Here is a 22588-nt window from a genome sequence, read left to right as displayed (position 1 = left end):
ACTGTGATACAAAGATGGATAATGAAACAGGTATGTAATAAGTGCTACAATAAGGATGTAGACAAATGCAATGGTAGCAAGAAAGACAAAAACAGGACTGACCACTGGGTTTGGTCAGATGATTGTTTAATAAGCAAAAAGTCTACCACCAGTGGAGAGTGGGGCCAGAAGTCAGATTATAGTGAAATATAAGTGGTCGTGTTGCATAAAGCATCAGTATTTTCTTTCCTCCTTTCCTTCCTTCTTTCTTTCCTTTCTTTTTTTGAGACAGAGTTTCACTCTTGTTGCCCAGGCTGGAGTGCAATGGCCCGATCTTGGCTCACTGCAACCTCCACCTCCTGGATTCAAGCAATTCTCCTGCCTCAGCCTCCCGAGTAGCTGGGATTACAGGCACCCACCACCACACCCGGCTAATTTTTGTATTTTTAGTAGAGATAGGGTTTTACCAAGTGGACCAGGCTGGTCTCGAACTGATGTCAGGTGATCCACCTGCTTTGGCCTCCCAAAGTGCTGGGATTACAGATGTTAGCCTCCAAGCCTGGCCACATCAGTGTTTTGTTTTGTTTTGTTTTGTTTTGAGATGAAGTCTCGTTCTGTCGCCCAGGTTGGAGTGCAATGGCACAATCTCGGCTCACTGTAACCTCCGCCTCCCGGGTTCAAATGATTCTCATGCCTCAGCCCAACGCTAGATTGGTTTTTCCGAGCCTGTGAACTCCATGGAGTTGCCAGATAAGCGCAGTCCCGGTGGACCAACGCCCAGGACGGATGCTGTAGACAAACCCTATGCCAAGCCGCAGGCAGCGGTTCCGGACTCTGGGACTTAACCTAATGTGGCGGGGCGGGACTTCCGGCGGGAGGCTGACGCGGCGGCGGAGGCGCAGGCGCGGGCTGGCAGGTGTCGCTGACCGGACGGTGGTCGCTGGGGCGAGAAGCTGGAGCCGGAGAGGCGAGGCAGGACTCCGGCTCCACTGCCGCCTCTCCGAGCTCTCGCGACGCGGACCTCAGTGCCAGGATGGCTCGGGGCGAGCGGCGGCGCCGCGCAGTGCCGGCAGAGGGAGTGCGGACCGTCGAGAGGGCGGCTCGGGGAGGCCCCGGGCGACGGGACGGCCGGGGCGGCGGGCCGCGTAGCACGGCTGGAGGAGTGGCTCTGGCCGTCGTGGTCCTGTCTTTGGCCCTGGGCATGTCGGGGCGCTGGGTGCTGGCGTGGCACCGTGCGCGGCGGGCGGTCACGCTGCACTCCGCGCCTCCTGTGTTGCCTGCCGACTCCTCCAGCCCCGCAGTGGCCCCGGACCTCTTCTGGGGAACTTACCGCCCTCACGTCTACTTCGGCATGAAGACCCGCAGCCCGAAGCCACTCCTCACCGGTAACCGGGCCCCAGGGGGGGCAGGCAGGCGGACTCCTAATCTGGGCGCCCCAGCTTGAAGCCAGATCAAGGGTGGGGAGGAATGGATCAGGAGAGTTATGAAGAGGGATGACCCAGAGACCCGGAGGGACAGGTCCCCTGCTCGTTGACTTACGTGGCCATTCTACCCCCAGGACTGATGTGGGCGCAGCAGGGCACCACCCCGGGGACTCCTAAGCTCAGGCACACGTGTGAGCAGGGGGACGGTGTGGGTCCCTATGGCTGGGAGTTCCACGACGGCCTCTCCTTCGGGCGGCAGCACATCCAGGATGGGGCCTTAAAGCTCACCACTGAGTTCGTCAAGAGGCCTGGGGGTCAGCACGGAGGGGACTGGAGCTGGAGAGTGACTGTAGAGCCTCAGGTCAGGGCCTCAGGACACCCTTTTCTCAGCCCAGACCCCCTCTATCCTTCCCTTGCTGCCAGCAAATGCAGCATGAAGTGGGCTCTGGCTGCCTGGCTTAAATCTTGCCTTAAACAGCTGCCTCTATGAGCATCTCTAAGCCTTGATTTCCTTGCTTGTAAAATGTAAAATGTAGATAATAATAGCACCTAACTCACAGGACTGTAAGAATTAAATGAAAAAGAGGCTGGGCGCGGTGGCTCACGCCTGTAATCCCAGTACTCTGGGAGGCTGAGGCTGTCAGATCACCTGAGGTCGGGAGTTCCAGACCAGCCTGGCCAACATGGAGAAACCCCTCTCTACTAAAAATACAAAATTAGCCGGGCATGGTGGCGCATGCCTGTAATCCAAGCTACTCGGGAGGCTGAGGCAGGAGAATTGCTTGAACCCAGGAGGTGGAGGTTGCACTGAGCCAACATCGTGCCATTGCACTCCAGCCTGGGCAACAAGAGCGAAACTGTGTCTCAAAAAAAAAAAAAAAAAAAAAAAAAAAAGAATTAAATGAAATAAACTGTGTAGATTTCTTAGTGTAGGACATAGTACAAAAGTATACTGTTATCTTCCAGGGCACCCAGTGCAAGGCTCTTTATCTCATCCCACTTGGGTGTACCTGGTTACCCTCAGTGACCCTCAGTACTGCCAGATGTATGTTGTTTACATTACCCCTGCCTGCTGTTCCTTTCCCTCACTAAGGCTGATTCTCAAGAGAGAATGCCAGTCTAACACTGTTCTTTTCTGTCCTCCTTGGTCACTTAGGCCTCAGGTACCTCTGCCATCCCTTTGGTCTCCCTGTTCTTCTATGTGGTGACAGATAGCAATGAAGTCCTAATACCGGAGGTTGGGTCCAAGGGGCAGTTGAAGTTCATCAGTGGGCACACCAGTGAACTTGGTGACTTCCGTTTTACACTTCTGCCACCAACTAGTCCAGGGGATACAGCCCCCAAGTATGGCAGGTAATTGGGGGAAGAGAATGTTCAGGGATGGAAGGGGTGGTTATTCCCATTTTCACCAGTCTCCATATCCCCTGCCTGAGACCTCCCAACCTGACTCCTGAACATTTCGTATTTCTCTTTATAATGCCCACTGCCTTCTCTTGAATAATATTTCCTATTTATCTTCTCCCCTTCAAGCTACAATGTCTTCTGGACCTCCAACCCAGGACTGCCCCTGCTGACAGAGATGGTAAAGAGTCGCCTAAATAGCTGGTTTCAGCATCGGCCCCCAGGGGCCTCCCCTGAACGCTACCTCGGCTTGCCAGGATCTCTGAAGTGGGAGGACAGAGGCCCAAGTGGGCAAGGGCAGGGGCAGTTCTTGATACAGCAGGTGACCCTGAAAGTTCCCTTTTCCATAGAGTTTGTGTTTGAATCGGGCAGTGCCCAGGCAGGAGGAAATCAAGTCCTACCAAGACTGGCAGGCAGTCTACTGACCCATGCCCTGGAGAGCCATGCTGAGGCCTTTAGAGAGCGCTTTGAGAAGACCTTCCAGCTGAAGGAGAAGGGCCTGAGCCCTGGCGAGCAGGCTTTGGGTCAGGCTGCCCTCAGCAGCCTCCTTGGTGGAATTGGCTACTTCTACGGACAAGGACTGGTATTGCCAGACATGGGGGTGGAAGGGTCTGAGCAGAAGGTGGACCCAGCCCTCTTTCCACCCCTACCTCTTTTTACAGCAGTGCCTTCCCGGTCATTCTTCCCACGAGGCTTCCTTTGGGATGAGGGCTTTCACCAGCTGGTGGTTCAGCGGTGGGATCCCTCCCTCACCCGGGAAGCCCTAGGCCACTGGCTGGGGCTGCTAAATGCTGATGGCTGGATTGGGAGGGAGCAGATACTGGGGGATGAGGCCCGAGCCCGGGTACCTCCAGAATTCCTAGTGCAACGAGCAGTCCATGCCAACCCCCCAACCCTACTTTTGCCTGTAGCCCATATGCTAGAGGTTGGTGACCCTGACGACTTGGCCTTCCTCCGAAAGGCCTTCCCCCGCCTGCATGCCTGGTTCTCCTGGCTCCATCAGAGCCAGGCAGGCCCAGTTCCACTATCTTACCGCTGGCGGGGACGGGACCCTGCCTTACCAACCTTACTGAACCCCAAGACCCTACCCTCTGGGCTGGATGACTACCCCCGGGCTTCACACCCTTCAGTCACCGAACGGCACCTGGACCTGCGATGTTGGGTGGCACTGGGTGCCCGTGTGCTGACGCAGCTGGCAGAGCATCTGGGTGAGGCTGAGGTAGCTGCTGAGCTGGGCCCACTGGCTGCCTCACTGGAGGCAGCAGAGAGCCTGGATGAGCTGCACTGGGCCCCAGAGCTAGGAGTCTTTGCAGACTTTGGGAACCACACAAAAGCAGTACAGCTGAAGCCCAGGCCCCCTCAGGGGCTGGTTCGGGTGGTGGGCCGGCCCCAACCTCGACTGCAGTATGTAGATGCCCTTGGCTATGTCAGTCTTTTTCCCTTGCTGCTGCGACTGCTGGACCCCAACTCATCCCGCCTTGGGCCCCTGCTGGACATTCTAGCTGACAGCCGCCATCTCTGGAGCCCCTTTGGTTTACGCTCCCTTGCAGCCTCCAGCTCCTTTTATGGCCAGCGCAATTCAGAGCATGATCCCCCCTACTGGCGGGGTGCTGTGTGGCTCAATGTCAACTACCTGGCTTTGGGAGCACTCCACCACTATGGGCATCTGGAGGGTCCTCACCAGGCTCGGGCTGCCAAACTCCACAGTGAGCTCCGTGCCAATGTGGTAGGCAATGTATGGCGCCAGTACCAGGCTACAGGCTTTCTCTGGGAGCAGTATAGTGACCGAGATGGGCGAGGCATGGGCTGCCGCCCTTTCCACGGCTGGACCAGCCTTGTCTTACTGGCCATGGCTGAAGACTACTGAAGGGAGGGAGAGGAGGGGAGCCAGACCACTCATGCCATTCTGGCTCTAGAGGGACAAAGGCTTCTGGCTTCTGCCCCCAGTCCCTTGGATACCAGTAATTCAAACCTTCCTCATTTCATCTCAGGTGTCTCCTTACTGTCATCCCACATAGCCCTGGGGTGAATGTGAATTCAGAGTCTATTTTTCTAAATAAATTGGAAAAAACATTTTGAACTCTATTGCTTTTGCCAGATTTGCCTCACCAAGAGGCCTTAGGTCAGTCCAGGCCTCAGGATTGTCTGCTGTCCTCAGGGAAGGTGGGGTCAAGTGGCCATAACCTGTCCCCTTCAAACCCAGTCAGGTCAAGTGCAATGCAGTGAGTTGAGCTTTAGTCCACCCAAATCCACAAGTGGCTGGTTCAAATCTCTTTAATGAGATCAAAGGCTCCTGTGTATATGTCTTGATGCCTTGCGGGGGTAAAGCTAGCACAATCCCCCAAATACTGCCCCTCTCCTCAGGGCTCCAGCCCTTTCGGGCAGATCTAGGTAGGCAGGAAGGGGCCAAAGGGAACGCAAGGAGGTGGGACTAGGGCTGTTTCTGGTGGGCAAGTAACCCACCCACCCTCTCAAAACTTACTTACGGGATGTCCCCTTCACTGGAGGACAGCCCCATGGGAGAGACCTGCGGTACAGAATCTGGGGGCAGTGCACAAGGGGAATAGTCCTCCAGATCTGGCAGGGTGGCACTAGCCCTCACCTCCTTGACTGGCTCACCCTCACCGGAGGCAGGACAAGGGCAGAGCTCAATACCGGAGTCACCAGTTAAACGGCGATAGCGACAGGAGGGGGGTGTGGGGGCAGGGCTCACCCCTGCCGCAGGCTCAACCTCCTGATGAGGGGGGGCACTCTGGTGGGAGGAAACACCTTCCACATTTGTTCCTTCGAAGTGGGCAGGGCAGCTGGATGAGGAGGAACACCAGGTTTGTTCGCTGGAAGCAGTCAAGGGGAGGCCTGGGGCCACAGTATAAGCGGGGGGTGGTGTGCCTGGGCGGTGAACCACATCCTCGTAGGCTGGGGGCTTGAAGGTGCTGAGGAGGCCTGCAGGGGAGAAAATTGGCATAATTCGTTGAAGGCAACCAGGTATAGGGTGCTAGCTTTTATATTAGGGAAAAATACTTTGAAATGTGTAGAAAAAGGAATGTCAGATGATTTGGGGTCCTGGTTCGGGGAGAGCCACTGGTAGTTGACCCAGAGCATCAAGTCACTCACGAAGGTCAAGCAGTGAACCGGTAGGGAAAGGACCAGCCCCATGGCATGCCCCATGGTAGGCCAACAAGTTGATTTCACGCTGCCGCTGCTGTTGTTGCAGCCGGAGTTTAGCTCGTCGGTGGCGGAAGGCGCAACAGCAGCTAAAGAGGATGAGGACAGTCCAGAGCAGCCAGAACCCTGCAAGAGGCAAGGAGGGAGCGACTCAGGCATCTTTCATGCAGAGAAGGGGCCCTGAAGGCCGAAATTCTGAGGTCCAAGGGAGGGTGGGCACAGGGACCTGGAAACAGCCCTCTTGGAGACTTACACCAGAGCTCATAGTAGTAGGTGCAGCAGCCAGTCTCCCCACAGCAGTGACCACTCTCACAGAGGTAGGGCTGGTTGTTCACTCCTGGGCACAGCTCTCGAAGCTGGGGGCAAGGAGGCACTTAGAACTAAGGGGGATTCCAGCGCAGGGCACTGTCCACCCCCACCTCCTGCATGCACATACACAATCCCACCCTGTGAACCAAGTTCAGCTTGGAGAGATGGGGGAAGTGGAGGATGCTGAGAGGAGTGTTGAAATATCTGAAGGGCTGTCAACGTGGAAGAGGATTTGGAATAGCAAGAATCAGTCTAGAGAACAAGACAAAAGTGTGGACATACAAAGAGGGAGATTTCAGGTCTGCATATATAAGACTTCCTTCACACTCAAGCCTCACCCTCCCCCACCCCCCCCCCCCCCTCCCCCCCGTGCTTTCTGTTATGGGAGTGTTTTGGCAGAAGCCAGAAGACAGTCTGAGATAATCTCAGTCTCAGACAACGGGTAGGGGAAGGTCATTTCCAAAGCAAGTTGCTTTCATTATCCTGCGCGGTTCACTACCCCCACCCCCAACTGGATCTTTCCACCCCTGGGCCTCAGGCTCCCTAGGACAGAGGAGGGGCAGTGTGAGACCCAGAGCAGTGCTCCCAACCAGATGGGAAGCTGTGGATGATAAAGGATGGCATCCAGGGCGCGAGTCTGGGTTCCAGCTCTTCTCCAAATTGCTCCCTCAAGAGAAGACGCTGCCGGACTCTGTTGTGACAACAGGCACATAGAAAAAGATCACAAATAACTGTTGCAAGACAGAGGGAGCCTCCCTGGGGCCTGCCTCACTATGCCTCTGGTCACTGGCGAGCCACCGCAAGCTTCCACTGCAGCCATGGGATGGGGTCTATGAGGCTACAGGAAAAGTCAGCTGCATCTACGTTACAAAGTTTAGACAAAGAGTGGGACATGTTTAGGAACTTCACAGTACCTTTGGCTCCGTGAGTTCCTCCCCCACCCCCAAAAAGGAAGGGATAAGGAAAGGGGAAAGAGACAAACGGCTGTCGTGATAGGCTTTGGAGCTGTTGGGATACCTGCTGTTGCGATGCCCGAAGTGCCCCCCAGGCCTCCTCGCTGCCGTTCCCGCTGCTGGCCCGAGCCATGCCTCCACCTACAGCCCCCTGAGGACCACAGCCTCCTCTACCGCCAGCCGCCCCGCCCCTGCCACCTCTGCTGCCACCGCCATGGTCCCTGCCTGGCCCATCTTCGCTGCCGCCACCATCACTACGCGGCCTGAGCTTCCATCCGGGGAGAACTCCACCAACTAGGACTCAGATTGCTCTGCCCTACCAATCAGCATCGTCCCTTGACGGACAGGCCAATAGGAACAGATAAGAGGTTTCTCCCTGTGACCAATCCACAGCAGCGCCGTCGCCGCTCTCCCAGACAACATGAGCTTGTACAGACAAAGAGTAGGGGAAGGTTCGACCCACGGCCCTTACTGACAGCAGCAATAGCCAATAAAGACAGCAGAACAGGCTCTGGCATATCAACCAACGAACAGCCGCCCCGAAGACCAAGGTTACCGCTGATTGGCTTGCGCCATGTTTTCGGAATGACGCCAAATGCCGGCGACCGCCAGGTAATCCCGCCTGTAAGAGGCGGGGTCCCCAAAGTCGGTCCGACTCTGGCCGCAAACCAGCCCAGTTTCTTGCGGTGCTTTCCAAGCCCCAGGCATCGACGTAAGCTCCGACAGGGGCAAAATATGTGTATACCGGAGACTGGTCTGCCCACAACATCCCACTCCCCCAGTTCTGTACAAGCCAAAGCACCGGATGAAATTTAATAGGGTGGGGAAGACACTCAAGAGCGGGCATGGGACAGGGCGCAGAGTCCAGGTTAGGTAAGGGCCTTACGTAGCCAAAAGGGGGGATCCAGGGCCCTCGGGTCCCCCCAGCCGCATCTGCAGGTTGATGCGGTAGCACTGAAGACTGCAGAGTGCCTGGCCGGTGCGAGAGCAAGCGTAGCGGCGCGGATGGGGACAGCCGGGGACAGAGCAGCGCGGAGGCGGGCCTAAGGGGGATGGCCGCTGAGACACCGCCGTGGGGGTGGGGACGCCAGGTGGGAAGGAAAGGGTGGAACCCTGTGCTCCGCTGCAGTAGCGCACCATGGGGGCCGGAGCCGCAGCCCGCCCTCCCCGCCGCTCGCCCCGTGCGGCTCCCCGGCCTCCCCGCCCACTGGTCGCCGCAGTCTTGGTGAGGCGCTCGATAGTCTGGTTCTTGTGCTCTTCTGCCCGCCGCGCCGCCTGGAGCCGCCGCTTACGCGCCCGCTCCTCGCGCTTCAGCAGCATCTCCTCTGTGAGAGCAGGAGCTGGACAGCCCTCAGCCACAGGCAGCGGCAGCATCGGGGAAGGCTGACTCCGCGCCTTCTGGAGCAGAGCTCGCTAGGGAGAGACAGAGACGGGGTGCTGTCTGAAAACGGAGGAGGATGGAGAGGCGAGGTCGGTCAGATCGGCGGAGGGGAAAGCAGGGACATGGAAGGCAGGGTCTTGAGCAGCGCAGGCCTTGGGAGACGGGATATTAATAAATAAGCACCCTCTCCAGGACACCTTCCATAGGTTCCTCTTCATAAATACTGCCTCATCCCAGATCTCCTGACATTCAGCTTTAGGTCCTTAACTCTCAAGGGGAGAAGCATCAATAATGTTGCCTGCCTGACCTGTGCACCAAAACTGTACCAGCTTTCCCAGAGGTCTGTTGTTTTTAATCTTATCTCAGTAGAGAGTATCAGTTGGATAACTGCTGAAGCCAAAATCCCAGGCTTAGCCTTGATATATTTTCTCTCCATTCCCCTCCCCACAAGTATCTACTTCCAAAATATAGCCATATTTCATATGATTTTCTCCATCTCCACCACTTTGGTCTTGGTTAAAGCAACCACTGCCTCTCGGCTGATTACTTCAACAGCTTCCTAGTTGGTCTCCATACTTCTATCTCTTGTCTCCACGGAGATTCATTCTCTACAAGGATGCCAGAGTAATCTATTGAAATGTAAACCAAGTTTGTCACTTCTCTGCGTACAGCCCTTCAGTGGCTTGTGCAGTTTTTCTTCTCCTTTACTCTGCTAGACATGTTCCAGTCTCAAGGTCTGTGCGCCTGTTGGTCTCTGCTGGAAAAGCTCCTCTGGTATTGCAAATGTTATCTCTTCAGAGAAGCCTTCTCTAACTACCCTAATGTCTCTCTTCTGTCATTTTCTATTTGTTTGTTTATGCCATTTCTATTTCATCACCCTATTCTTTTTGTCATAAACCATATAGCTTTTTGAAATTATTTATTTAGTTATTTACTTCCCAGCCCCCCAACACACACACTAGAATACTAGCTCCAGGAGAACAGAAACTTTGTCTGTCTTTTCTCCACTATCGATATCCCCACTACCACGCAAAGTGCTTGGGTCGTGGAGAGTTCTCAATACTGTATACTTTGGTGAGTGAATAAACAATGACCAACATACCTGTCGAGCAGTAAGCAGCCGCTCATTGATCTCCTTCTTGAGGTCTCCATTATCATCCAGCTCCCCCTTCTCCAGGGCATCCAGCCACCTCTGTTCCTCCTCTTCCTCTTGACCCCCTAACCCTCCTGATAGGTCCCGAAGTGGAGAGGGAGAGAGATTACTGTCTTCATCTGGGAAGGAAGTTGGAGAAAGAAAAATAGAATTGTTCAGATGGTGCACCCTAATTTGGCTGAGTTAATACTGGGATATGGAAAATCCTAACCCATTTCAGAACCAACCTTCTTTCCTTAGGCGGGTATAATAAGAAACCCAGTTTCCCCACCTCCAGATCCTTCTCACCCAGCCAGGCACGGTACTGCTCAAGGGGGACTCCTTCCATAGGTTCCTCTTCATTATCCACAACCATAAGGGGAGAGGGTGAGCGAGGCCCCTCTGGGATCACAGTGAAGGTAGGAACACTGCAGAGAAGCAACACTACTCTTTAAAATGAGCAAGCGTCTCCTCCTCCTACGCAGTAGCTCCACCCAACTTTCCCCACCCTCTTAAGACTCTTGCTGCCTAAACCTGGACCATGAAGTCACAGTGTCCATTCGGTCTTCTAGAAAGCCCAGTCGGCTTCTAACTACTTTCTCTGCTCCTAAAGTTCCCCTTATAAAACTTTGACCCTCTTGGCCTCACCTCTTGGTCCCCAGGACTTGTCCCCCAAGCTTGATTTTGAGTTTGAGCTGGGGCTTGGCAGGGGACGGCTGCGTGGGCCCGGCATCTTCTTCCTGATGGTGTTTCTTCTTGTGTTTCTTCTTGTGCTTCTTGTGTTTTTTCTTGTGCACTCCATGGCCATGGGCACCCGCCAGGCTCAACTCCAGGGCTTCTCCTGCGGAAGGAACGCCTGTCGACAGTGTTCGGCCGGAGGGTGGCAGGGGAAGCCCTGAATAACCTAAGCCCCTACCGATCCCACCCTTTCCGCAGTACTCTCTGTTACCATAACAACAGCACCGCCTTTCTCCTTCCCACCTGTGGTCGAAGTACCCTGAACTCTCCGAGGAGAAAGAACGGGACTTCTTTTCTAACACGGCCTAAATTGCTTGATCTATCCGCGCTTACCCGGCTCAGGGGCCTCCATAGCCCCAGAGGTGCTTCCACGCCGCCACAGCTTACTCATGAGGTCCTGCAAGGAAAGGGGACTAGAAATGGTTGGGACACACGCAGACATGCCTTTTCCGCCCCGCGGAAAAACTGGAGCCAGCAAAATAACCAGTTACTTCCCGTTCGTAGCAACCATCCTTGTGCGGGGCACGCTTCGCGTCCAAAATCGTCCCTGAGAAACAAGAATCCTTCCAACTAACGTTCCGGTCCCTCTGCGGTCGGGACCGCCCAGATGGGCAGGGCTTTCCCCTGGCTCCGCCTCCCCACACTAGATTTCAGAACTCAACGCGGGTGAATCAATTATTGAACTCGAGTTTGGTGAATGTATACGCCAGACCAAGTGCAGGAAGCTAGTCTAAGAGGATGCAAAGATGAATATGAACACTGCCCCTGTCCTTGAGGAACTCACAATTGGGTGGAGGAATACATAAACTATACTGATGACAAAATGGCCGAAATGCTTAAACAGCACAAGTGCCCTAAGAGCAGAGCAAAGCACATGCTCTTAGGTATTTAGACTTCAATTTTCATAAGTAGGGGAATAAATAAATGAATTACGGTGCAGCTGTACAATGTGGAACACCATATTGCTAAGAAAAGTTGAGTGATAAGTAATTAATGAGATTGACACAGAATTTTAACAGTCTAAGTGTCCTAATGAACTTGGTATATCCATACAGTGGGATGTCAAGTAGCTTGGAAAAGAAATGAGGCGCGCCAGAAGGCTACCTAGGAAATTGGTAAGAGTCATTTGCTGATGAGCAGATGGAGAACAAGGGTGGATGGTCACCTATTTTTTATTATTATACCCTTTTGCGTCTTTTGAATTTTGTATAAAACGTGTATATTTTACCTCATTTTAAAAAAGATATAAAAACAGGTAGGTTTGTATGTGTTGATACATGAAATAAGAAAAGTGAATTCCCCATTCTGGCTAATATGGTGAAACCACGTCTCTACTAAAAATACAAAAAAAAAAAAAAAAAAATTAGCTGGCGTGGTGGCACGCGCCTGTAGACCCAGCTACTCTGGAGGCTGAGGCAGGAGAATCGCTTGAACCCAGGAGGTGGAGGTTGCAGTGAGCCGAGATCGCGCCACTGCACTCCAGCCTGGTGGACAGAGCGAGACTCCGTCTCAAAAAAAGAAAAAAAAAAAAAAAAAAGAGAAAAGAAAGGTAAATTTCAGGATTATGTGATCTGATTTTTAAAAGCATAATATACTAGCAAATACATAGAAAAAAATGAGGAATGTATACCTGTTAATATTGGTTAACTGTAGAAGTTGGGGTTTAGGAACTTTCACTATCTAGATCTGTAATGTATTTTCTTACAGCCAATATATATCACGTTTATAATTGGAAAAAAACACCTATATACATATATCTAAATATATATGAGTGTCTGAGCAAGGTAACAGCAGTGAAAAAAGAAATAACTTATTCCTCTTGTCTCTTACATTTCAGTGATAAAATTACCAAGAATCAATGAGCAATTATATTGGGGGAATCCAGGATGAAGTCATGTAGTATGTGATTATGAAAAGGGATTTTGGAGTCAGACAAGCCTATTATCAAATCCCAGTTTCACCATTTATTAGCTATGCAACCTTGGGCTTAAAATTATTTAAGCTCTCTGAACCTCAGAATCCAACTCTGTAAGATGGAATACAGTAGGATCCACCCCATGAGGGCTCTTTCAAGGAATAGAGGAAATCAAGAACGCACGGTACCTAGGGTATCAGCAGGCACAGGCACATAGTAGATGCTTCAGTAAGCAAATAATAATAAGTGATTTATAGGTTTCTAGCCCAAGTATTTAGTGGGAAGATGGTATTTTCAGTAAGGAAGAGAACATAGGAAGAGAAGCAAGTTAAGAAGGGAATTATTTAGTTTTGCCCAAGGTGAATTTGAAGTGCCTGTGGGAATGCCTGGGTGGAGGTGGAATAGCTGAGAGAAGCCAAGGATGAAAGTATGAGTGGGGATGTCATCAGCGTAATACTGGAGGTCCCCAAGTGATGGAAGCAGATGAGACACCCAGAAAGAGTAAGTGGATAATAGGAAAAGAACCAGGAACAGAAACAAGTGAGCACCTGTCCTGCACAGCTGAGCAGAGGGGCCAGACAGGGTTGAGAAGGTCAGGAGAGGCAGAAAGTATCAAGGGACTAAGGCTGTGATCAGCTGGGTACAGTCCTTCAGGAGGCAGGCTGAGCTCCAAGAAGAGAATGGCTTTTATCACGGTGTGAAGGCAATACTCTTTTCACCAGGAGTTACAGTGAAGGATCACTTGCAATTCGTATTTGTAGAATACATTCAAGTTTATAACCTGCCTTTATATTCCTTCTCTCCCTTGGCCCCCACAGCATCTCCATAAGGGAGATACCATTGTTTCCATCTTATAAATGAGGAAACTGAGGCTTAGAAAAAGAAATGTTTTTGCCAAAGTCACAAAGTTAGGGAGTGGCAGAGCCAGACTCAAACAGAGGCTTCCTGACACCTGGCCCAGTGGTGTTTCCTGTGCATCATGATGCCCAGTAGGGAGGAAGTGGCAACAGTAAGTGACAACTGGCTTCATTATTTTGTTTGTTTTTAGTTTTGCTTTGTTTAGAGTGAGAGAGATTTGAGCATGTTTGTAGGCTGAGAGGCACTCTTCTTTCTGAAAGATTTCTTAGTCTTATTTTAAACAATTATTTTGAAGTAACTTCAAACAGAAAAATTGCAAGATGAATACAAATAACTTTCTCTAATAACGTTTTTGTTTTATTTAGTTTAGTTTTGTTTTGTTTTTGAGACAGGGTCTAGCTCTGTCTCCCAGGCTGGAATGCAGTGGTGCAAACATGGCTTACTGCAGCCTCAAACTCCCAGGCCTGAGTGATCCTCCTATCTCAGCCTCCCAAGTAGTTGGGACTACAGGTACACACCACCATGCTCAGCTAATTCTTCTATTTTTTTTTTTTTTTTTTTGTAGGGACAAGGTTTGGCCATGTTGTCGAGGCTGGTCTCAGACTCCTGAGCTCAAGCGATCCTACTGCCTCAGCCTCCCAAAGTGCTGGGATTACAGGTGTGAGTGACAGTGCCGGGCCAAAACTTTCTTAACTCCTGAAACATTCCACGTGTTTCAGGTTAACATGGAATGCCCAACATGGTTGGGGGGCGGGGCAGATTCTGAAATTGTTAACATTTATCTGTGTTTATGCCCATTATCATTGTCAATGAAAAGTCAAACTCTAAAATATTTGAAGAGATTTATTCAGAGCCAAATATGAGTGACTAATGGCCCTTGACACACCCCTCAAGAGATCCTGAGAACATGTGCCCAAAGTGATCTGACTACAACTTGATTTTATACATTTTAGGGAGACATAAGACATCAATCAATACATGTAAGATGTACATTGGTTTGGTCTGGAAAGGCAGGACAACTGGAAGGTGGGGGCTTTCAGGTATTGTGTAGATGCAGTTTTCTGATTGGCAGTTGGTTGAAAGAATTAAATTATTGGCTGACTGCGGTGGCTCACACCTCTAATCCCAGCACTTTGGGAGGCCAAGGCGGGTGGATCGCCTGAGGCCAGGAGTTTGAGACCAGCCTGGCCAATGTGTTGAAACCCCGTCTCTACTAAAAATACAAAAATTAACTGGACATGGTGGCACATGCCTGTAATCCCAGCTACTGGGGAGGCTAAGGCAAGAGAATCGCTTGAACCCAGGAGGCAGAGGTTGCAGTGAGCTGACATCAAGCCATTGGACTCCAGCCTGGGCAGCAACAGTGAAACTCCATCTCAAAAGAAAAAAAAAGAGTTAAATTATTGTCTAGAAACTTGGGATCAATAGAAAGGAATGTCTGGGTTGACATAAGGGGTTGTGGAGACCAAGATTTTATCATGCAAGTGAAGCATCCAGGTAGCCGACTTCAGAGAGAATACATTGTAAATGTTTCTTATCAGACTTAAAGAGTCTGTTATAACAGTATTTACAAAAGGGAGGAGGGTATAACAAGGCATGTCCAGCCCCCGCTTTCCCATCATGGCCCATACTAGTTTTTCAGGTTAACATGGAATGGCCCAACATGGTTGGGGGACTCAGAATTTTATTTTTGGTTTACATCATTATTCTTTTTCTGATCAATATGAGAGCAAGTTGCAGACATGATGTCATATCACTCCTAAATCATTCAGTGTGTATTTCCCTCAAACAAGCACAGTTTTCTATAAGCTTTGTGCAGCTGTCCCAATCAGGAAATTAACTTGATACAACATTAATCCAGATACCATTCAAATTTCAGCAACTGTGAAACTGTGAAATACCTCCCTTTTTTTTTTTTTTGAGATAGAGTCTCACTCTGTTGCCCAGGCTGGAGTGCAGTGGCACAGTCTCGGCTCACTGCAACCTCCACCTCCTGGGTTCAAGCAGTTCTCTGCCTTGGCCTCCTAAGTAACTGGAATTACAGGCGCCTGCTACCATCCCTAGCTAATTTTTGTATTTTTAGTAGAGATGGGATTTCACCGTGTTGACTAGGCTGATCTTGAACTCCTCACCTTGTGATCCACCCGCTTCAGCCTCCCAAAGTGCTGAGATTACAGGGATGAGCCACCATACCTGGCCTCTTTTTTTTTTTTTTTTTTTTTTTTGAGATGGAGTTTTGCTCTTGTTGCCCAGGCTGGAGTGAAATGGCTCAGTCTCGGCTCACTGCAACTTCCGCCTCGCGAGTTCAAGTGATCCTCCTGCCTCAGCCTCCTGGGTAGCTGGGATTACAGGCATGTGCTAATTTTGTATTTTTAATAGAGATAGGGTTTCTCCCTGTTGGTCAGGTTGGTCTCGAACTCCCAGTCTCAGGTGATCTACCCACCTCAGCCTCCCAAAGTGCTGGGATTATAGGTATGAGCCACTGTGCCTGGTCCTCCTTTTTCTTTTTATCCAGGATCCAAATTTAGGATCATGTATTACATTTTTAAATTAAGTCCCTTTAATCTGTTTTAATCTGGAACATTTCCTCACTCTTATCCTGTCTTTCATGACCTTGACAAATTTAAAGGGTAGAAGTCTTTAATTCTATAGGATGGCCATCAACTTGGGTCTGTCTGGTGTTTCCTCAGGTCTAGATTTATACATTGATTGGTTGATTGAGACAGAGTCTTGCTCTGTCACCCAGGCTGGAGTGCAGTGGTATGATCTCGGCTCACTACAATCTCTGCTGCCTGGGTTCAAGCAATTCTCGTGCCTCAGCCTCCTGAGTAGCTGGGACTACAGGTGTGCACCACCATGCCCAGCTAATTTTTGTATATTGTGGTAGAAATGGAGTTTTACCATGTTGGTCAGGCTGGTCTTGAACTCTTGGCTTCAAGTGATCTGCCCACTTCGGCCTCCCAAAGTGTTGGGATTACACTATGAGCCGCCATGGCTGGCCTAGACTTATAAATTCTTGGCAAGAACACCACACACAAAAAAAATTGATTTCTTTTTTTTTTTTTTTTTGAGACAGGGTCTCAAAAAGTTCAAGCCCAGTTTAGTCTTGAACTTCTGGGCTCAAGTGATTCTCCTCCCTCAGCCTCAAAAAGTGTTGGGATTACAGGCGTGAGCCACCGTGCCCAGCCCACAAAAACATTATGCTGTGTTCTTCTCAGTGTGTCATATTGGGAGGCCCATGATGTCAGCCTTTCCCACCACTGATGATATTAACCTTGATCACCTGGTCAAGATGCTGTCTGCCTATTTCCTCCACTGTAATGTCACCATTTTTACCTTTCCAACTAATAAGTATTTTCTGGGAAATACTCTGCAACTACCCTAATATCCCATTCCCCATCAAACCTTCACCCACCAGGCATTGTATCCATTGATGACTAGTGTATGAATCAACTCTACTATAATAATTGCCAAATGGTGATCTATTTCCATTATTGCAGTTACATGTATTAGTTAGCATTTTACTATAAGAGCTTTCTCTCCTTACGTTTATTTACATATATATTTATTTGTTTCAGTATGGGTTCCAATTTTTAGCAGTGAGTTGTAATCCATTGCTGTCATTACTTATTATGATGCTCAATTTTTAGAGGTGGACAGAGTCTAGCTCTATTGTAGTGGCCAAATCATAGCTCCCTGCAACCTCGAATTGCTGGCCTCAACTGATCCTCCCACCTCAGCCTCCTGAGTAGCTGCGATTACAGGGATGTGCCACCCTGCCCAACTAATTTTTTAAATTTCTTGTAGGGTTCAGGTTATGTTGCCCAGGCTGGTCTCTAACTCCTAGGCAAAAGCAGTCCTCCTGCCTTGGCCTCCGTACGCGCTGGGATTACAGGCAGGAGCCTCCACGCCTGGCTTGATGTTCAAATTTCTCACAGGTTTGGCCAGTGAGTATTCCTTTAAGCTGGTTTCTGTATCATTTTGACATGTCTCCAACATTCTTTGAGCTTTTTTTTTTTTTTTTTGAGACGGAGTCTCGCTCTGTCACCCAGGCTGGAGTGCAGTGGCCAGATCTCAGCTCACTGCAAGCTCCGCCTCCCGGGTTCACGCCATTCTCCTGCCTCAGCCTCCTGAGTAGCTGGGACTACAGGCGCCCGCCACCTTGCCTGGCTAGTTTTTTGTATTTTTTAGTAGAAACGGAGTTTCACCGTGCTAGCCAGGATGGTCTCGATCTCCTGACCTCGTGATCCGCCCGTCTTGGCCTCCCAAAGTGCTGGGATTACAGGCTTGAGCCACCGCACCCGGCCTTTTTTTTTCTTTTTTAAGGAAAAGTCTTGCTCTGTCATCCAGGCTGGAGTGCAGTAGCACGATCATGGCTTATTGGCTTATTGCAGCCTCAATCTCCCAAGCTCAAGTGATCCTCCCTTGTCAGCCTCCCAGGTAGCTGGGATGACTGGCTAGTGCCATCATGTCTGGCTACTTTTTTATTTGTAGTTTTTTGTTGTTGTTGTTTTGTTTTGTTGTTTTAATTTAATTTTTTTTTTTTTTTAGACGGAGTCTCGCTCTGTCACCAGACTGGAGTGCAGTGGCGCGATCTCAGTTCACTGCAACCTCTGCCTCCCGGGTTCAAGCGATTGTCCTGCATCAGCCTCCCGAGTAGCTGAGACTATAGGTGTGCACCACCATGCCCAGCTAATTGTCATATTTTTAGTAGAGATGGAGTTTCACCATGTTGGCCAGGTGATCTTGATCTCATGATCCGCCCGCCTCGGCCTCTCAAAGTGCTGGGATTACAGGCATGAGTCCCGCTCCCAGCCTTTTTTTCATTTTTTTTGAAACACAGTCTCATTCTGTTGCTCAGGCTGGAGTGTAATGGTGCGATCTCAGCTCACTGCAACCTCTGCCTCCTGGGTTCAAGCAATTCTCCTGCTTCAGCCTCCCAAGTAGCTGGGATTACAGGTGCCTGCCACCACACCTGGCTAATTGTTTTGTGTTGTTAGTAGGGATGGGGTTTCACCATGTTGGCCAGGCTGGTCTTGAACTCCTGGCCTCAAGTGACCCACCTGCCTCAGCTTCCCAAAGTGCTGGGATTACAGGCATGAGCCACCACGCCCAATCTTTTTTATTTTTTGTAGAGACAGAGTCTCACTATGTTGCCCAGGCTGGTCTCAAATTCCTAGGCTCAAGTGATCCTCCTGCCTCAACCTCCTAAAGTGCTGGGATTACAGGCATGAGCCACCATGCCAGGTGGCTAATCTCGTACTTTCCCTGGATAAGAAGTGAGACTCAAATTTCCCTGGATAAAATGTTCTGGGGCTCGTCTCATACTTTCTCTGGATAAGAAGCAAGATTCAAAGGAGGCCAGGCAGCACGAACCTATGGCTAAGGTTATGCCAAGGCCACACTGAAGTCAGGCCACTTGAACTTGCTGTGAGAATCTTCTACTGGCATTGCTACGCCCTTCTCAGGTGCTGCAGGTGCACTGAGTGTATATCATGAACTCTGGCTAGGTCTTGTCTGCACTCCCTCAATATTCAAAGTCCAGTTGGAAACATTCCAGTTAGTTGGGTTAGGCCAAGTACCTACCTTTAGGCTGTGAAAAAGTGGGAAGAAGAATAAATGTTCTCCAACTACCATAAAGGGGCTAGAGCTCATTCTGTCAATACTGTCCACAGTGGGGAACTGTGCAGAAATATAAGATGATTTGAACCCTAGGTGACCCACAGCCCCTTTCCCACATATCTATTTCGTAGCTGGGGAGATACAGATACAGACATAAACGAAAGGATAAAGTTGGAAAGACTGTGCACCAAACCAGTGGCATGTTGGTAAATGTTCAACAAAAGCTCCCTGGGGAAAACAAACAAACAAACAACAAGCTGGATTTGTTATGTTCACCTATTTCTGTTGTGTAAGTACTCCCACCATGGCCAATTTCAAATGAGACATCACTGAATACAGAGTTGGAAAGAGATGTGCATTGGCATATATAGCATTCCCTCCATACAGATACTACAGATGGAAACTACTCAAGACCTCATAGTGAAATGCAGTAAAATACTCAGGAAGTGATGAATTTTGAATATTTATCACCTTTGCTTTAATAAAATTTATTTAGCTATATGTTTATGTAATGTAATGTAATTTAATTTAATTTTTTTTTTTTTTTTTTTTTTTTGAGATAGAGCCTTGCTCTGTTGCCCAGGCTGGAGTGCAGTGGCCCAATCTCAGCCTACTGCAACCTCCACCTCCCAGGTACAAGCAATTCTCCTGCCTCAGCCTCCTAAGTAGCGCCCAGCTAATTTTTGTATTTTTAGTAGAGATGGAGTTTCACTTTGTTGGTCAGGCTGGTGTCAAACTCCTGACCTTGTGATCTGCCTGCCTTGGCCTCCCAAAGTGCTGGAATTACAGGCGTGAGCCACTGCGCCCAGCCGGTAATTTAATTTTTAATTAAGGCAATGTTTAGCAACTGGCATGCCCAATTCCAGAAAAGTCAGCAACACGAGCTGCTGGTGTGAGCTTCAGCACTTGAATGCACCAAACTGTCTCACTGTTTTCTTCTGGAAGTGGAATAATTGAGGGTGGGGAAGGCATACTTTTATTCATTGTTTTCATCATTTACATTATTTAAAAAACAGTGGCATTTATAGTGTTTAAAAAACTGTACATGTACTTTCAAATATTTTTCGAATGAAAATTTAACTTAAAAAATAAATCTGGCCGAGCGCGGTGGCTCACGCCTGTAATCCTAGCACTTTGGGAGGCCGAGGTGGGTGGATCACAAGGTCAGGAGTTCAAGACCAGACTGACCAACAAGGTGAAACCCCGTCTCTACTAAAAATAGAAAAATTAGCCGAGCGTGGTGGTACGTGCCTGTAATCCCAGCTACTTAAGAGGCTGAGGCAGGAGACTCGTGTGAACCTGGGAGGCAGAGGTTGCAGTGAGCCGAGATTGCGCCACTGCACTCTAGCCTGGGGGACAGAGCTAGACTCCGTCTCAAAAATAAAAATAAAAATCATACATACATACCTACATAAATACATAAATAAATAAATCCAACCAGGCGCAGTGGCTCACGCCTGTAATCCCAGCGCTTTGGGAGGCCAAGGCTGGCGGATCACAAGGTTAGGAGATCGAGACCATCCTAGCTAACACGGTGAAACCCCGTCTCTACTAAAAATGCAAAAAATGAGCCGGGCATGGTGGCTGGCGCCTGTAGTCCCAGCTACTCGGGAGGCTGAAGCAGGAGAATGGCATGAACCCAGGAGGCGGAGCTGGCAGTGAGCCAAGATCGCGCCACTACACTCCAGCCTGGGTGACAGAGCAAGACTCCATCTCAAAAAAAAAAAAAAATAGAAATTTTGACCCTTATCTCTCCTCCCTCAGTTGAGTGCAGTGTTAGTTGGCTTCCCTGACTCCAGTCACAACTCCTCCAACTGATTTATGGAAAAGGTTGCCAAATTACAATCTCTAAAGTTAATTCTGGGCTGAGGAACAGTGGTCATGCCTGTAATCCCAGAACTTTGGGAGGCTGAGGCAGGAGGATCACTTAAGGCCAGGAGTTCAAGACTAGCCTGTAAAATACTGTCTCTACAAAAAAATTTTAAAAATTAGCCTCGCATGGCGGTGCATGCCTTTAGTCCTAGCTACTCAGGAGGCTGAGACAGGAGGATTGCTTGAGCCCAGGAGTTCGAGGCTGCAGTGAATTATCATGGCATCACTTTGCTCCAGCTAGGCAGCTTATATTATATATTATATAATATAAGATAAACCTGATCATGTCCCTCCTTCCCCAAAATCTTCAGCCACACTGAGTACAAACTCTCAGGCAGGATTTGAGCTCAACCTCCTTTTCGAAGATCCTCCATTCCTCTGCCTCCTTTCTGGGTCTCAGGCCAGGGGTTTTCTTTTTCTTTTCTTTTTTTTTTTCTTGAGACAGAGTCTCACTCTGTCACCCAGGCTGGAATGCAGTGGCGCAATCTCGGCTCACTGCAAGCTCTGCCTCCCGGGTTCATGCCATTCTCCTGCCTCAGCCTCTTAAGTAGCTGGGACTACAGGTGCCCGCCACCACGCCCGGCTAATTTTTTGTATTTTTAGTAGAGACGGGGTTTCACCGTGTTAGCCAGGATGGTCTTGATCTTCTGACCTTGCGATCCGCCCGCCTCGGCCTCCCAAAGTGCTGGGATTACAGACATGAGCCACTGCACCTGGCCAGGCCAGGGGTTTTCAAACTCTTCCATAGAGCTTGTGTTCACTGGGGGAGCAGGGAGTGGCTGAGCACCTGTGGGTAGACAAGGCATGAGGCTCCAGCACCTATTCCCATCATAGCAGCTTTGATTTGATTTCACACATTTCAGGTAAGATTTCATTAAAAAAAAAAAAAAGGTTCTGTTGCTTAAAAGCAAACATTTGAAATGAACTGTCTTAGTCCAAGAGGATGGCACATCTCAATCAAGGACTCGCAAATCTGCATGCTTCTCCTTTGTTTATTTACTTCAACTGATGTTAATTGATCACTTGCTATGTGCCAGGCACTGGGGACAAGACAGACTGCCCCTCCCTGGAAGGCTTACAGTTCAGATGAGTGATGATGAATATTTGAAGAAATTAAGGAACAATATCTTTCCCTTTCATTCCCCTCACACATCTTTTGTGGTTAATCTCAGATGCCATGGACTTTATAAATCTTTTCATCTGCCTTTCCTACTGACCAGAAGAACTCTCTTCTCCATATAAAATTTTGTGTGTAGGGGATGTTCGTTGTTTTTCCTGTTCATTTTCCATTCTCTCACCTTCTGGTGGTAGTGGTTGGAACATTCTTTGGGAAACAACCCTCCCCCACCTTCTCCCTCCCAGTTCACTGGGTTCTGGTTAGTCTCCAGGAGTGGGCAAGTGACCCCAGGCCTGGCCAGCTGGCACCTAGAACCTCCTTAGCCACAGCAATTGGTTCATATCTGGCCACCCTCTGACTCCAGTGATTGGTTTGGGATGGATGAATGATCCTAAATGTCTCACAGTGAATCCCAGACATGTGTAGGAGCCTCAGGAAACAGATGCTCTTTTCAGATGAATTTAAGCCTGAAAAGATGTAGACCCAGAATTTTGGGCAGCAATTTCGTTACACTGTAGAGAGTGAAGCCAACATGGAGGAAAGTAGAACCAAGTGTTGGGAAGAGACTGGATCTTCCTGACACTCAATGAGAGGGTCAAGCCACATCTAAAGCTTGACCCCTGGCTCATTTGTTTGTATTGGCTCAGTTCCAGGAGCCAATACATTTCCCCTTTTGCTTTAGTAGTTTTCAGTCAGCTTTTCCAAAAGAATCTTGAATGATT

General features: G+C 49.6%; 3 protein-coding genes across 7 annotated transcripts; 1 reads left to right on the top strand and 2 right to left on the bottom strand.

Moving 5' to 3' along the window:
* Window positions 1-574: 574 nt before the first annotated feature.
* On the top strand, window positions 575-4884 carry MOGS (mannosyl-oligosaccharide glucosidase). The gene is made up of 4 exons (XM_003908842.5): window positions 575-1364; window positions 1538-1764; window positions 2560-2756; window positions 2934-4884. The coding sequence occupies exons 1-4, from the start codon at window positions 1013-1015 to the stop codon at window positions 4669-4671; spliced, it is 2514 nt and encodes an 837-aa protein (XP_003908891.1). The 5' UTR covers window positions 575-1012; the 3' UTR covers window positions 4672-4884.
* A 176-nt stretch (window positions 4885-5060) lies between these two features.
* WBP1 (WW domain binding protein 1) lies at window positions 5061-8048 on the bottom strand. Of its 5 annotated transcripts, none has more exons than XM_021924988.2 (6): window positions 7296-7916; window positions 6850-7138; window positions 6416-6490; window positions 6223-6325; window positions 5919-6095; window positions 5061-5747 (listed from the first exon to the last, which is right to left on the bottom strand). In XM_021924988.2, exons 2-6 carry the CDS (start codon window positions 6988-6990, stop codon window positions 5287-5289), a joined length of 957 nt encoding a protein of 318 aa, XP_021780680.1. In that variant the 5' UTR covers window positions 6991-7138; window positions 7296-7916; the 3' UTR covers window positions 5061-5286. The 5 variants fall into 5 exon arrangements, with proteins under 5 accessions (XP_021780680.1, XP_021780679.1, XP_021780682.1 ...); XM_021924987.2 differs by having other exon boundaries at window positions 6850-6969; XM_021924990.2 differs by lacking the exon at window positions 6850-7138 and having other exon boundaries at window positions 7296-8048.
* Window positions 8029-11048, bottom strand: INO80B (INO80 complex subunit B). The gene is made up of 5 exons (XM_003908839.5): window positions 10816-11048; window positions 10393-10585; window positions 10054-10172; window positions 9715-9884; window positions 8029-8644 (listed from the first exon to the last, which is right to left on the bottom strand). Exons 1-5 carry the CDS (start codon window positions 10922-10924, stop codon window positions 8114-8116), a joined length of 1122 nt encoding a protein of 373 aa, XP_003908888.1. The 5' UTR covers window positions 10925-11048; the 3' UTR covers window positions 8029-8113.
* Between the last annotated feature and the right edge of the window lie 11540 nt (window positions 11049-22588).

The sequence above is a fragment of the Papio anubis genome, chromosome 14, assembly GCF_008728515.1.
Source record: "Papio anubis isolate 15944 chromosome 14, Panubis1.0, whole genome shotgun sequence".
Lineage (NCBI taxonomy): Eukaryota > Metazoa > Chordata > Mammalia > Primates > Cercopithecidae > Papio > Papio anubis.
This window is presented reverse-complemented; position numbering and strand designations above follow the sequence as displayed.

Excerpts from the sequence above, each read along its gene's own strand:
- MOGS (XM_003908842.5), top strand. The coding sequence starts at position 1,013 with ATGGCTCGGGGCGAGCGGCGGCGCCGCGCAGTGCCGGCAGAGGGAGTG. Across the intron at positions 1,365-1,537 it reads CCCGAAGCCACTCCTCACCG|GACTGATGTGGGCGCAGCAG; the intron begins GTAACCGGGCCC and ends TTCTACCCCCAG. Across the intron at positions 2,757-2,933 it reads ACAGCCCCCAAGTATGGCAG|CTACAATGTCTTCTGGACCT; the intron begins GTAATTGGGGGA and ends CTCCCCTTCAAG.
- WBP1 (XM_021924987.2), bottom strand. The coding sequence starts at position 7,364 with ATGGCTCGGGCCAGCAGCGGGAACGGCAGCGAGGAGGCCTGGGGGGCA. Across the intron at positions 6,491-6,849 it reads GGTTGGGAGCACTGCTCTGG|CCCTTCAGATATTTCAACAC; the intron begins GTCTCACACTGC and ends CCACGTTGACAG. Across the intron at positions 6,096-6,222 it reads CTACTACTATGAGCTCTGGT|GGTTCTGGCTGCTCTGGACT; the intron begins GTAAGTCTCCAA and ends TGCCTCTTGCAG.
- INO80B (XM_003908839.5), bottom strand. The coding sequence starts at position 10,924 with ATGTCTGCGTGTGTCCCAACCATTTCTAGTCCCCTTTCCTTGCAGGAC. Across the intron at positions 9,885-10,053 it reads GCAGTACCGTGCCTGGCTGG|ATGAAGACAGTAATCTCTCT; the intron begins GTGAGAAGGATC and ends CTTCCTTCCCAG. Across the intron at positions 8,645-9,714 it reads GGCTGCTTACTGCTCGACAG|CGAGCTCTGCTCCAGAAGGC; the intron begins GTATGTTGGTCA and ends GTCTCTCCCTAG.